The following is a 14,657-nucleotide window of genomic DNA, read 5'->3' as shown; positions in this document are numbered from 1 at the left end:
CAGCTTGCTCATTACAAGGCTTCATGCAGTGACCATGTGCATGACAACAGTGGAAGGAGGGACGTTAATGATCTTGAGTGACCTGAGCCAGCTCATATCAACACGTGTTGTACCTTCTTTTCTAAAGGAAGACATGAAAGATGAGACTGTGATTGTTTTTTTCGCCCAGATCACTGACTTAGTAATTACAAAACTTAATGCACAACCTCTCTGCAGCTTGTGCTTTAATTCGGTTCAGATAATGTGCAGTCACACTATCAAAAAAGGGTTAATGCACTTATTTAATGCACTTCTGATCATCAGCTAGGGATAGTTTAAAAGAGACACAAAGTAATTTTAAGAGTTGATTAAGACACCGTTTTGAAAACAAGCCCCCCAAAAGGGGATAAAGGAGAAGAAGACGATACAACACATGAATCCTAAAACCATACAAGGATTATTTTCTCTTTTACTTGATACACTCGATCTAATAAATGTGAACATGGACTGCATACCAAGAGTGAAATATTTCTGACACTTTTGTTTGCTGCAGATGTAAGAGAGTAGAGTTTTGAATTTTTCAAACATTTCCCACTTCACCGTGAGCAGAGGTCAAACCTTTCAAAGGAATTAACACGCTTTACAGGTTGTGCAGAACTGCAAATATCCATCCATATTCATCTGCACAGTGTTATTTGTGTCATATAGTAACCTCAGTATGTGCGCGGTCGATCAACACCCTTGATGTTTCTCCTTGCCTTTGTGTTTTATAACAAAGCCTGACATGGTGGGAGGGCAAAGGGGCTTAGTAACAAGGCAGGTGGCCAAAGTCAAGGACTACTAAGAACAAATTCTCAGTAATATTATTCAGTGATAAAATTAGACTTCATTTGAAACTTCTTTTCCAGTAATTTCTCTGGTCACCCTTTAATAGCAGTGACAGTTTGGGGCCTGTTCTGTAAAAGAAGCTTTTAACTGTGTGATTAATCGTTTCTCTTTATTGCAACATGCTGTGGCCAAGGTAAATGTGGGATGAGAGGCAACAAACAGTAAATGAGAATTGTCAGGAGAGTTAAACGGCAAGGAATAAATTAAACTGAGTGTTTGCACCTTGAAGTCACAGTTACTTCATAAAGACACAGAGCTTAAAGTGAGGTTTGATCAACAGATTCTTTGTTATGTAGCTAATATGAATGTTTGAAGTCTTTCCATGGAGGCTGTTTGGAGCTTGTGAAAAACTGTCATTGTCACTGTTGGCTTTCAGACACAATCAGCCCCTTTTCAACTGCGTATTGATTATCTAGAGTCAAAGGCAGGGATCTATTAAGTGTCCTTTGTCTGCAGAGAGTATGAGGCAGAAGGAGCAAAGTCTGTGCACATATAAGCATGTTGCTTTTCTTGACACACGTCTCTTTGTGTTTTTTGGACAGTACAGCCTGACAAATATAACAACGTGACTAAAAACATCCACCAATGCATGACGCACATTCCCTTAAAGAGCAGGCCAAATGTTTTGTTTTGAGGGAAACTGGAACTGACTCTATTGACAGCCTCGACTTTGTATCTTTCTTACTCACATAAATAATGTGTGCATTAAACATCGGGAAACACGACAGATTTTGAGCACATGCTGTGAAATTTCATGGCAAAATTTTTCCTACGTCACAGCGTAACATAGCTGTGACCTCGCCGACAGCAGCTAGTCAGGTTTCTGATCGATCTCAATGACTCAGACGTGTCTTACTGAATTTTCTGGCTGTAAAAACTCACCTTTGTTTCTCACTTTTAAACACACCGCGACTGAAGGGCTCCATGATGCTGGATTAGGAAGAGACTTTGACTAACACCACTGAAAAAGACACAAGCAGCATTTTACATGTAATTTAATTCATCAAAAATGTGGGTGATTTATCAGTTTTTCTTCTTGGAGAGCATCCACCATGGGGAAATAATCAGTGTGTGTGTGTGTGTGTGTGTGTGTGTGTGTGTGTGTGTGTGTGTGTGTGTGTATGCAAGTGGAACTGTAACAATGATCTAATCTCCAATGCTTTGAGCCTCAAAGCATCAAAAGAAATCTGACATTCAGTCAATTTTTTTTATTTGACTCTGTTTCCTTTGATCAGTTTGATCAGTGTGATGCTTTCAAGCAAACATTTCGTAATACAGCTGAACTTTTCTACACACTGGTGAATGAATGAATGAATGAATGAATGAATGAATGAATCAATCAATCAATCAATCAATCAATCAATCAATCAATCAATCAATCAATCAATCAATCAATCAATCAATCAGGGTACTTCTCTGGTTTCTCCTGAGATATCTCCACAGTTCTCATGTTGAAATAATTCTTCATCAATGTTAGATGTTCTCTCTCTTCCTGTTAAATTTGGCTTTCTCGGTTCGGACATGATATAAACGTCATTCCGCTGGCTCGTGGTTAATTTCCTGCTGTGCTGTCACAGCTCACCTCCACTTCCTTCAGAAACTGTACTTGGGGCTGGCAGGTGAAAGTCCTGGTGAAAATTTCAGCTGGTTGCGTTCCAGCAAACTTGAGTACGTTTTGAGGAGTTTTGTGTTAATGCAGCTTATGATTGGCTATTTCTATATGAGGCTGAAGTTGTATTAGAAACAACTATTGCTGCTGTGAGTCAACAAGTTTGCTTTGTATTTTATTGTGTCACAATTTATTTTATTGGTTCTTTGATTTGGCACTTTGGATCCTTTTGAGTCCTTAAAGCGTAAAATATTTGCAGAAGATGCTGCCACTTGTGTTACCTTGTAAAATAAAAAAATATCTGTATATTGGAATTTAACATCCATATGCCACTTAGATGTTTGTCGTAAAAGTAAAAAGGAGTTGTAAATAAATACTCATCCAATGTGTGTGAACACATACTTAAAATAAGGCCTCTGCATGGACACATTTTTACTTACACATTTACGTGTAAAAGCGGCTCGCAGACTGAGCAGAGTGAACTCAGATGAAAAGACAATCAAAGCTGACTGTATATTTAATACCATTACCACTTAATCAGTCCAGTCAACGTTGACCTTTATTCTTGAAATGGATGCATCATCATTTTAACACATTTAGTGCTAAAGAATTTGAACTGAGTCTTTTTTTAATATTCTTTGTCCCATCAGATAAAAACTGTGTTTGCATGTTTTGACCGTTGCTGGACTGAAACCTGAAATGTTCTCTCAAAAGAAGGCAGGCGGCCTGATTTTGGTGCAGACATGATAAATTTGTATCCTCATCTTTATAGCCAGCGGGGCTTTGATGAGTCATTTAGATTGTGACTAATGTTTATGTCATTGATGTATTTTTGCTTCTCCTCACTCCTGTCAGTTCACGTTCACGTGATGTCTGGTCAGCGTGTTGTTCCATCATGTTACAGGCTTTTATGTTACAGCTTTGATGTCATACGAAAATTAAGTGACGCTTGTCCTAGTTTGTAATTTTCCTCAAATGCAATCACTGTTTGCCGAGAATTCAATCTCAATACACATACAAAGGCTGTCACTGTCCTTTAGATTTTCACTTCACGATTATCATGTCTAAAACATTTACGGTTACTATATTTACTTTGCTAACTCTCGCTTCTAGAACGTTGCCTGAGCGCTTTTCAAAGCAAATTACAAAGCACTTTACAAACAATTAAAAAGGCAGTAGGCAGCATTAAGAACATATTATTATCCAACATAAGTATTAAAACAAGCATCAAAACAATAAACCATAAGATCAATAAAAAGTCTAAAATAGTAAGTTTTACTAAAAGTGAGTTAAAAGACAACAGTGTGTTAGCTTCCTGGGTATCCTCCAACAGGTCATTTCACAGCTTAGGGCCCAGCAGAAAATGCTCAATCGCCTTTGGTTTTTCAGTTTGAGCGTGGAATAGTTAGTAATGACCTGCCGGAGGATTTGAGGTTACATTAAAGCTCCTAGGGAGTCAGGAGGTCAGCAATGTTTTCTGGAGCTGACCCCCTCCAAGCTTTAAAAGGTGTCATTTTAAAATCAATTCTAACATGGACTGGGAGCCAGTGAAGCGATTTTAGAATAGGTGTGTTCTCACCTGCTGGACCTGGTAATGAGTCTAACTGCAGCACTCTGGATCAGCTGAAGTCTATTGAGGTTATCTTTTGTGAGATGAGAAATCTAACCTTAATGAAATAAAAGCAAGTTTTGGATTGATAAAAATGACTGAATTTCTTGACAGTTTTCTTAATTGAAAAAAGTATGCTTGGGCAACAGAGGTTGTGTTTATCTAAACTGAGGTGGGACTCAAAGATGATACCAAGGTTTTTACAGGAGTCAGTAATTGTAAATGGAAGGGGACTAAGATGGGCTGAAATATTATTTTGGTGTAAGTCTGGCCCTTTAATAATTATCTCTGATTTTGAGTTTAATTGTTAGAAATTGGTTGCCATTATCTCAACAGTATGATAGTTTCACTTTAACACTATACAACAAATATCTTATGTTGCATTCCTGTCCCAAATTTAACCAATTTAACCAAATCCAAGAAACTTCCAAAACCTTTTTTTGGGTGCAGGTAGAGTACCTCTCTTCCATCTGTCCTCTCCTCTGACCTGATTTGCGCTGCAGTAGAAACCACACACTGTGGTAAAGGCTAGCTAACTAACTTCTGAGTCTTCTTCTTCTTCTGCTGCTGCTGCTGCTGCTGCTTCTTCTTCTTCTTCATCTTCCCTCTGCTTTTCAGCAGGTGGATACCAGGGTAAAAAACACTACTGCCCCCAATGAACCAATTAGTTGAAACAGTATTATTGTATGCTTATTTCTAGCAAAATATTATTATTGCGACAGTCGTACAAATTACTTATTTACTTTTCTTTTTTTTAACTTGTATTTTTGGGGCTTTTTTGCCTTTATTGATAGTGCAGCTGAAGAAAGACAGGACATATGGGGAGTAGAGAGCAGGGGAAGACATGCAGCAAATGGTCGCGGCCAGGAGTCGAAGCGGCGACCTCAGCGACATAGACTATAGCCTTTGTATGTGGGGCACTTAGAACGCTAGGCCACCAGCACCCCCTTTCCTTTTCTTTTCAAGGTGGGTATTTTAACTGGACAGAGAAGCAAAGAAAAGGTGAGGCTAGAAGTACTAAAGGAACTGTATGCATACATAATTTTTATATTTGTCGAGGCATTCAATACATAAAATTCATTCTGTGTCAAAGGTAAGAAAAGTTTGCTGTGGTTGCATTCTGAGAAAATTAAATTATGTGGCCTACCTGCCAACCTGAAACTACCTGAGCCTACACACTCATCGTACTTTGACAAAGTCTTCCAAAAGCTGACAGATCAAGGTAGTTTCATCCAGTTGCAAATGATGTCGATGTGCTGTGCTTCACCCGTCCACTGTCCCTCATGGCCTGGACATGCTGTGAAGCCCCTTTCACATGAGTTCCACACAATTTTTCCTTTCCCCTTTTGCACATTTCCCAAGCAGCAGGAGATTGTCAATGTCTGACACATCCTCAAATACTAAAAATACTTATAGCTTGTTATAAGTGACGGGGCGCCTTTGGTTAGAGAGTGCTCAGGAGGCGGAGGAGAGTCCAGCAAAGGTAGCTGTTTCTGTGTTAATATGTTGTAAGTGAGGTCTTCCTGATACAAACCTAGCAGCAGGAAACAGAACACAGATAACTGAGGCGAGCAGTAAAGAGTACAAAGCAGACAAACTTAACAGGAAGGACGTCATTGCTATGCTCACCTGGTCTCTGTTAATGTCTATTGCCTGCTGTGTTCACACGTCGGCTCAACGGGACATTACACAGAACTCATACCAGAGCTAGTTTTCAGTCTAGTTCAATGGATTTGGTCGTCTTCTCTCAAATTCAGCCTCCCTGAGTCATTTCTGTACATTTTCAGAGTATGCTCGGGTGTCAGATCCTCCAGAATCTAACTTACTGTGGCTATTTTTCATTGCATATTAATGATGGCAGCATGATACAAAATTTAAAGCCTACTTTCTTAGTTTACATGCACTCACTGTTTAAGAGACATGCTTTGTATTAGTGCTTCTTGTTTTGAGTCTTTTTATGGTGTTAAAAATAGAACTGGGACGATGCAGATGCAACTTACTGGCTTTACACCGCAGAGAAGCACAAGTTTTCTTCAACGCTTCCTGCTTTTGCCTGAGAGCTCATGCTTGTATTAGGGTGAAAGTGTGTGTTTGTGTGCGAGTGAGCGGCGCCTGCAGTCTTACCAACTGGGGTTTAAGCCTTGGATGGTGGATCCAAAAAAAAAGCCGTGTGATGCATGTGAACCCTTCTGTAATGTGCAGCTTCTTATCTGGCCCTGTGTGGCTGTAGCTCTGCAGAGCAGCAGGAAATGTGGGTTAGGTGGGGTTGGGGGTTCAAATGTGACACTTCCTCTCATGTGGATCAATTTAATATCAACCTTTTTTTATTTACTACCGTGTAACTATTTTAACAAATTGATTCCTGAGGTAAAAGCTCATTATTCATCTCACTGAACAGTCACTACATGAATTATTTAACGTGTGCTAGTTTGGGAGAAACATTGGATGGTAGATATCTAGTAGATTTGAAAGCAGGTTGCAGAAGTGGAAACAAAAGTAAATGTAGACGTTTCCACTTGTGAAGCCAAATGCATAATCCAGAGACGAATTCTGCTATTTTCTTCCTTTTTCTTCCTCAAAATATTTCAGTGAAATTTTATTTTCCCTGAAGGCTTAACAGTTACAGTATATCTCCATCCAACACTCGCTCCTATAAATCCTCGTCTTTATGTAAGTACATGGACGTGAATGTGGGACATCTCTCTCTGCTTAAAGCCACAATACAAAATGGAGAGAATAGGTTTGGAAAGTTTTTTGTATGAACAACAAACAAGAAGAAGAGACCACTGGATAACTGAAACCACTACCTTCCATCCATTCATCCATCCATCCATCCATCTATAAATCCATTCATCCATGCATCCACCCATTTACCCCTCTATCTGTCCATCCATCCATAAATCCATTCATCTGTGTATTAATCTGTTCACACATTTATCACTTGACATATCAGTCCATCCACTCCTCCATCTTTTATCAATTCATTCATCCATAAACCCATCCATTCTTTCAATCCTTAATCCATCTGTCAAACCATCCTTTCATCTATCAATCCAAACCTCCATCTTAATTTCAAACTCTAAGCCTATCCAAGAATCCATCCCTTCAACCCTCCATCTCTCCATCATCAATCTATCTGTCTATCCATCTGTATGAATATATTCATCTTTCCATCCATCCTTTAACCATCCATCACTTTTTGATCCATAAGTCCATTTGTCCATCCCCTATCCATCAATTCCCCAATCTATCAATCTATCTATCTATCTATCTATCTATCTATCTATCTATCTATCTATCTATCTATCTATCTATCTATCTATCTATCTATCTATCTATCTATCTATCTATCTATCTATCTATCTATCTATCTATCTATCTATCTATCTATCTATCTATCTATCTATCTATCTATCTATCTATCTATCTATCTATCTATTTATCCATCCATCCATCCATCCATCTATCTATCCATCCATCCATCTGGTCTCTCGTCAGACTATATATCCTTTGTTCATCTCTTTAGCCATCATTCATCCATGTATTTTTCTGTCTATCCGTCCAACTTTAAACATCCATCCATCCATCCATCCATAAATCCATCCCTCCATTGCTGGTGCAGTCAGGATTTGAGTTTGACTTCAGTCTTCTTCAGTAATGGAACCAGTGTTACTCTGAGTGCATGTAGAGGAAAATGTTCGGGGGTTTGGTTGATTTGATTTTTTCATAAATTGAAGCTTCACTAATGTTTGTTTCTGGGCCTCAGAGTTTTTCTTCTTTGTTAACAGATGCTGATGTTGCATGCAGATGTTCATGTTTTTCACATGCTGTCTTATTTTTATACCTATTTTTTTATTATTTGCAAATGTGAGCTGTGGCCAAACCCTGTCAATAATGCTGCAAATTGTTTTCAGATAAAGTTCCTATAAACACACACTGGCCGTTTAATCGATCTGTTTTAGTGCATTTTCTGCAGAAATGCAGATTTGCAGTAAAAAAAGTGCAGATCTTGAGAACGTCTACCATTTGTAATTGTTCTGGGATGAAAATGCCTGCTTGCGAGTTTACACGGTTAGACTGTCAGCCTTTCTGAGCTGCAGAGCCCACAGGGTGTGCGGTGCTGGGATCCCTGAGTTAATAGATTTCCGTCCCTGGTGCTTTTAGTGTGTTGATCTCCTGCTGACGACTTCACACTCTGCTGTAAGCACAGAGATCAGGGGTGGGGGTGGGCGGCTTAGAATAGAGCCTCCTTAACACTGCAAACATTTGGTTAATGTACCTTATTACTCCCCCATTGAGCTGAATTTCACTTTCCATTCACATGCTGCTAAAAAAGCACTCCTGAAATTCCACGTCTCGCACGGGCCATTGATATTTATGCTTGCAGACGCAATTTGTTTAATCCCACAAAGAAATATTTGTTTCTTAATTCCCCCTCTGACTGGACGTAGGAGGAACAAGGGACCCATCAGGAGCCCTCAGACATTAATTATGCTGTATGTTCTCTGTTAATTTTCTCCTCTTGTGGTCTTTACTCTACTGCTGTATGTTTTCTTTCCAAACATGGATGCTCCCAGCTATCTGAGCCGCTCTGTTTGTTGTACTTCCCCTGTGCTCTTGTCTCTGTTATGTTACTCTACGTTCTGTGCTTAGCATCACATAATACTCCTTCCTCCACGCTGCCGGCTTCTTCTTCCTCTCGGTCTTCCTCTCCCTCAGTAGATATTTGTGTTTCTGTATCTTTGCCTCTCTACTTCACTCATTTTCCCTTTTCCTCTTCCCACACACACTCGGTGTCCTTGTACTGTGGGCAGCCTACATGTGCACACAAGCACTTGAGACAACTTTTTTTTTTCATACCAGCAAGCCACTTAGCAGCTTTATATAGCAACTACCCAAGGAGAGGATTAACAGCAGGAAACATCAACAGAATGGCTTGCAGTGATATGGAACTCACTCTCTCTCTCTCTCTCTCTCTCTCTCTCTCTCTCTCTCTCTCTCTCTCTCTCTCTCTCTCTCTCTCTCTCTCTTACTCTCTTTCTCTCTCACTCACACACACACACACACACACATGCAAACCCTCCACAATGATTGTACTACTCACTGAGCCTTAGCCAGCCACACAGTACACCCTGCCATCCACCTTTTTGTGATGCATTATCATGTTAGTCATCCAGCGGATGCTCTTGTCCTTATGGGATTGTGGAGTAATGTGTAGCCCAGCTTTTCATCACTTTCAGTGAGCAGGAAGCATATTTGACTTTGAAAAATCCAGTGGCGCCTCTGAACGTGCACATTATTTGATCTTTTGTCTCGGTCAGGTGAGGAGGGGCGTGTCGGTTCAGTGCTTGTGGGGCATCGCTCACAGCTGCTCTGCTCTTAACTCACCGGATCAGAGAGGAAAAGTCACACACGTCTGCAGCCTCAGAACAAGCTACATGCACTTTTACATGCATTCTCTCACCTCCCAAACTCTCACACACACACATATGCAGGCTCACACACTAGTATATTCTTCATTATCATTCCAGGGCTGATAGGCTCTAATTATCTGCCTTGCCTCTGATTAGTCTCTCAGTAACAAGCTAATTAGATGGAGCCTTGTAAAATCATCACCAGCATTACCACAGAGACATGGTTGGGAAAGACACCAACAAGCAGAAGGCAGGAATGTGTCTTGCTCTGCTCCCCGCCAACATTTGATAGTCAACTAAATGTTAAGTGCTGGTGCTCTGATTTCTTTTTGATTAAGTGCCTTTTAAACCCCTTCTAGCTTTGCAGAGGAATCTTTATCCTTTCTCATTATTCATCACGCAGGGATTGTTCCGTCTTACAGGGCAGGATGATCTGGCTTAAACTGCATAAACTGCCGCTGTCGACATTTTCGGAGATAGCATCTGAACATTGATTAGTTTCTCTGCCCCCACGATACAGTGGCTATTTATCCAAAGCGATCTATCGTCAGATCCGAGTCAGAACTTTCCTCTTCGCAGAGCAACTTTAAAGCCTGAGCAGAAAGCGAGATTAATTCTCTCCTCTCGCTTCTTCCTCCCTCTGTTATTATCCCTCTAACAATCCTTTTAGGAGCTGTCACACACTTTATAGCTATTGTGTTACAGTTGTGAACACTCCACAGCCAGTCTGGAGCACAGCACATTGTATTTTCCATCAAAATGCATCTCAACTGTAAGCCAGTTAAAAAAGAAATAGGAGCTGTGATCTCAGCGCCTGCTTTCTGCTTTCTGGCTCATTTGAGCGAACACGATGTGCAGTAAAAGATTTATTGGTGCAATTCATACAGATTGAGGTCTTCATATTGTTTGCTGTATGCATGCACTTCTCATTACCAGCGTATAGTTTTCTATAATAGCCTATAATCGTCTTTTTAGAGATATTATGTCTCAGAAAATTAAGAAAATCAGTACATTAGAACGCTTTCAAACAGCGACAGCTCATCTGTTGAGTCAGCCCTCAGCCAGTGAAAGGATGCAACGCTAACTCCTGCTGCTTTTGTCTGGGATTAAAGAGTGCATATATAGCCTGTGGTCACACACAGGGGAGCTTTTACATAATGGGATTTGAAATCCATAGTTACTTTTAGCCCTCAGGTTACTAAGGTGGTGTGTGTTTGTTTGTGTGTTTGTGTGTTTGTTTGTGTGTTTGTGTGAGAGAGACGGAGGCCTGCCAGTGACAGCTATACGTCAGCAGTGCATCCATGTGTCTATCTGATGGGATGGCTTGCTTGTATCTCAAATCCTGTGACCGTATCTGTGTGCGTGTGTGTGTATGTGTGTGTGCGTCTGTTTGTCCTGGATGGGGTTCCTGTCCTCCGGGGTGAGGCAGATGGCCTCTGTGGATCTCAGCCGACTGAGCTGGTTGGCAGCTCTTCTGACATTCCTTCATGCCACGTTGACACAACTTCACAGCCAATATTTGCTGAAATAGTGTCTTAGCTCACAATTGGGTGACTTGCTCCACTTTGCAGGAATAGATTGTACACAGAAAGTGCCCTAGATCTGGCCTGTGGCAGTGTCAGGAGTTTTTTGTGCACATTGTTTCCAGATTTTGTCATTGCATTTAATGTGGATAACGAACCCCTGCCATCAGTTCCAGCTACAGGCACACTGCACTCCTGTCATAGAGACTGCAACGCAGTTGTACACCACTTCTCCTTGGGCGCTGCTGTGCACTCTTGCTGTCTGCCCCGGCTCAGGGTGAGTGAGTTGGTAATTGGATTTCTAGAATCTTCTTATTCACTCCAGTGATGCAGTGTGCAGGCGACAAAATGCCTGCAGCCATGAGGCTTCATCCCCAGGCCCTGAGGGGAGATCAAGGTAGCCTTATACAGCCCACAGATGAGACTGTGGCTGAGGCTCTCTCCCATGGGAGTCTGGGAATCTGGATGGAGCTCTAATGGAGAAGGTTTGATGACATCACATCCGCCAACCTCCACCTTGGGCCCAAACAGCCCTCCTGACATCCACTTAAACCAATCTCGCAAACCTGGCAGCTATGGTGGAGCAAAATGAAGTGAAAAGATAGTGGGTACATTGCGTGTGAAAGATAGTGAAGTAATGACTTTGACCAAAACTCTGCCCTGATCCGAGGCCGTATTGGTTTCAGTTTCACTTCACTGATAAAAGATTCACTGAGAGTCTTTCTAATGCAGCATTTATATCTCACGTACCTTTACCCTCAGTGACTCTCCTGCTGTCAGTGTGCTGGGTTCCCCTGGCTGCTTGTCTCCCTTCTACACACACAGGTACATGACAGCTGTCACTTTCAGTAACCACAGCTCCTCCACTATCTCTGCTTTCCCCCCAGGCCCAGACTGGTACCTGAACAAGGTGAAGCTGAAGATCACTGATGTCAATGACAACGTCCCTGAGTGGAATATGAAGCCGTACCCGTACCTGGCTGTAGTTTCCCCTGAGGCCCCCGCGGGAACATTTGTCTACCAGCTCCAGGCCCAGGATGGAGATGAGGGCAAGAGTGGAGAGGTGGAGTACTTTCTGTCCGATGGTAAGCTTCCTGCTCTTTGTGCAAACACAGAAACACACACACACACACATGCGTGATGTATAGAAGGGAAGCGGTATTAGAATGGACTGTGTTGTTTTTAAAATAGGTTGACAGGCTATAGCGCCTGGAAAATAAAAACAACTAGTCAGACACCAGCACAGTCACTACACAGACTGCCACAGGCGTTCACACATTCATTCATGCATTCATACACTCTTTAGGTGTCCATTAGTTTCCGTCTCTCTGTCACGCCGTCTCTCTCTGCCTCTGTATCACCACCGCTCTCTCTCTCACTTTCTCCCTGAAAACACACAGACACACAGACACAATCTCACACACACACAGCCAGAGGCTCTCACACATTTGTTTATGCACTTCTCATGCACTCTTGTCTATCTGTCTGCTTCTCTCTGTTTCATGCACACACAAAATCATGCAAGCACACACAATCACACACAGCGGGCTGCTGGAAGTCTGCCAGCGTGGTAGACCCCCTGGTGGTTGTGGGGATAGAGGTTTGTTGGCATGTCAAAGATGGGGGGATGTGCTAATCTCGCCAAAGGGGCTTTACGAAACACTACAGACTTTCCTTTGACTCACATTAGTCTGTTGCACAGCTGCCTGATGTGAGGTAAACCACATTTACCACAATGCACCCCACGGTCTGTACGAGCATGATAAGAACTCTTGTAAGCACTGAGGTTTACCTCTAAAGCTCAGAATTAAATACTAAATACCCTCCCTTCAAAGTAATTTAGACCCAATTTCAAGATTTCAGATGTATTTATTTAACCCTCTTATCTCCTGATTAAGATTTAAGACCTCAAGAGGATGATTGTAGCCGGCCTTTTGATGTGCCTGGTCAGCCTGTCTGACCCCATTTTTCAGTGTTTAACTGTAGAGGAAAAAGTTGATCTTTTATTTAAAAGGTGCCCCGAGGAGTTTACACTCGCTGTGTGTTTCTTTGAGGTCTAAGACATGTGTTGAATGAATTTCCTTCCTCATGAAACATTTGTAAACCCTCTTTTTATATATGCAAAATATGTACCTTGTTTACACCCATGTTTGCTTGCTTGCAGTCTTCTTCACTTCCTCTCACACCTTTGTGCTGTTGCTGGTGAGATTCTACCTCCAACTGTGGAAAAGTGGAAAATTGAACAGTGGGATGGAAACCAGCAAGAAAGAAAGGAAGGAAGGCAGAAGGGAGTAAGGAAAGAAAGAAACAAACTAATAGTCAGTGTAGAAAAGAGGGATGAGCCCAAATGTGGATATGAATTCGGAAAGACACAGATAACAGGATGGATATAGATATTTTTATATTTGAATATACTTATTACCAGAACTAATAATAATGATGATAATAATAATAATAATAATAATAATAATAATAATAATAATAATAATAATAATAATAATAATGATAAAAAATGATATTAATATTGTTTGTTATTATTATTAATAATAATAATACTTTTTAATTATTATTGATTTAATTATTTTTTATCATTATCAGAAATGTAAATAATAAGTTAATTTGTTTTTTCTCTGGTTTAATGACGCAGCATGCACCACCTGAAGCCTGCAACTCCAGTAATCTTCCTCTGCCCCTCCACACTTGATTCATTCCCTGAAGCTGTGGCTTAATTTCACTTAAATGTCAGCAACTTACATCAAAATAAAACGTACAGACTGCTGTTTAAACGAGAAGTGTTAATTTTCTCCATCTAAACAAGCCCCAGTCCAAAGTAATTTAATTTAGTCCACATTATTAAGGTTATTCTCCAGGTACTGCGAACCTCATCTCTTTATTCGCAGGCAGCAGGCTGCAAACCAGCGTAAAAACGTCTATCACTGTCATGCATTCAAGGAGGAGGCATTAACAGTGCAGCAGTGACAGCCTTGAGTCAGACAGATTTTTTTAACACCCCCCCCCCCCCACCACCAAATTAGAATCAAGCTTAGAACTTCAGTTCTTAAACGTCTGTGTAAAAATCCTCCAATTAAAACAACCCTGCTCTATTTTAGTTTAAACTTTGTCTGCATCAGTCGGGGAAACTCAGCCTCGCATTGTTCCTGAAAACACCAAAATAAAGGATTTATACAGTTTAATTCTCAGTGCCAAAGACTTTTACTGATTTCTAAAAGTGATAACACATCAAACTGAATCGCAGAGTTCCGGATGAGGAGTCTTTGGTAAGTGTTGTTGGAAAAACTGTTTGAAAATTAACACAGGGCACATTTTCTTGGAGTTATCTTGAAGTTTGGCTCAAGATTTCTTTGGGTTGGACTTGCCAAACTGTCAGCACTGACAGAACTCAACTCTCTCCAGAGCCACAGAAAGACGTCATGAATTCATCTTAAGACTGCAAAGTTTCAGTAGTGTTCAAGGAGTGTTCAGAGGAGAGACGACAGCACAAGCCATACGTCTGAACCCATAAGTCCAGGTCCCATTATAGTTTCCTCAAGTTAAACCAGAGTAACAGATTTAAGGTAATCATCCAGAGGACGCTGAAATCTATTTTGGCCTGAGTCCCAAAGAGTTAAGTGCAG

General features: G+C 41.0%; 1 protein-coding gene across 1 annotated transcript in view; it reads left to right on the top strand.

Annotated features, from left to right (window-relative positions):
- The first annotated feature begins 11,745 nt into the window (after positions 1-11,745).
- Positions 11,746-14,657, top strand: part of LOC117813819 (neural-cadherin-like) — a 99,003-nt gene continuing 96,091 nt past the window's right edge. Inside the window, exons 1-2 of the mRNA XM_034684858.1 lie at positions 11,746-11,847; positions 11,910-12,107. Of these exons, the coding sequence (XP_034540749.1) occupies positions 11,981-12,107 (127 nt within the window). The 5' untranslated portion in view covers positions 11,746-11,847; positions 11,910-11,980. The remainder of the gene's footprint in view (positions 11,848-11,909; positions 12,108-14,657) is intronic.

The sequence above is a fragment of the Notolabrus celidotus genome, chromosome 6 (genome assembly GCF_009762535.1).
Source record: "Notolabrus celidotus isolate fNotCel1 chromosome 6, fNotCel1.pri, whole genome shotgun sequence".
NCBI classification, from domain to species: Eukaryota; Metazoa; Chordata; class Actinopteri; order Labriformes; family Labridae; genus Notolabrus; species Notolabrus celidotus.
This window is presented reverse-complemented; position numbering and strand designations above follow the sequence as displayed.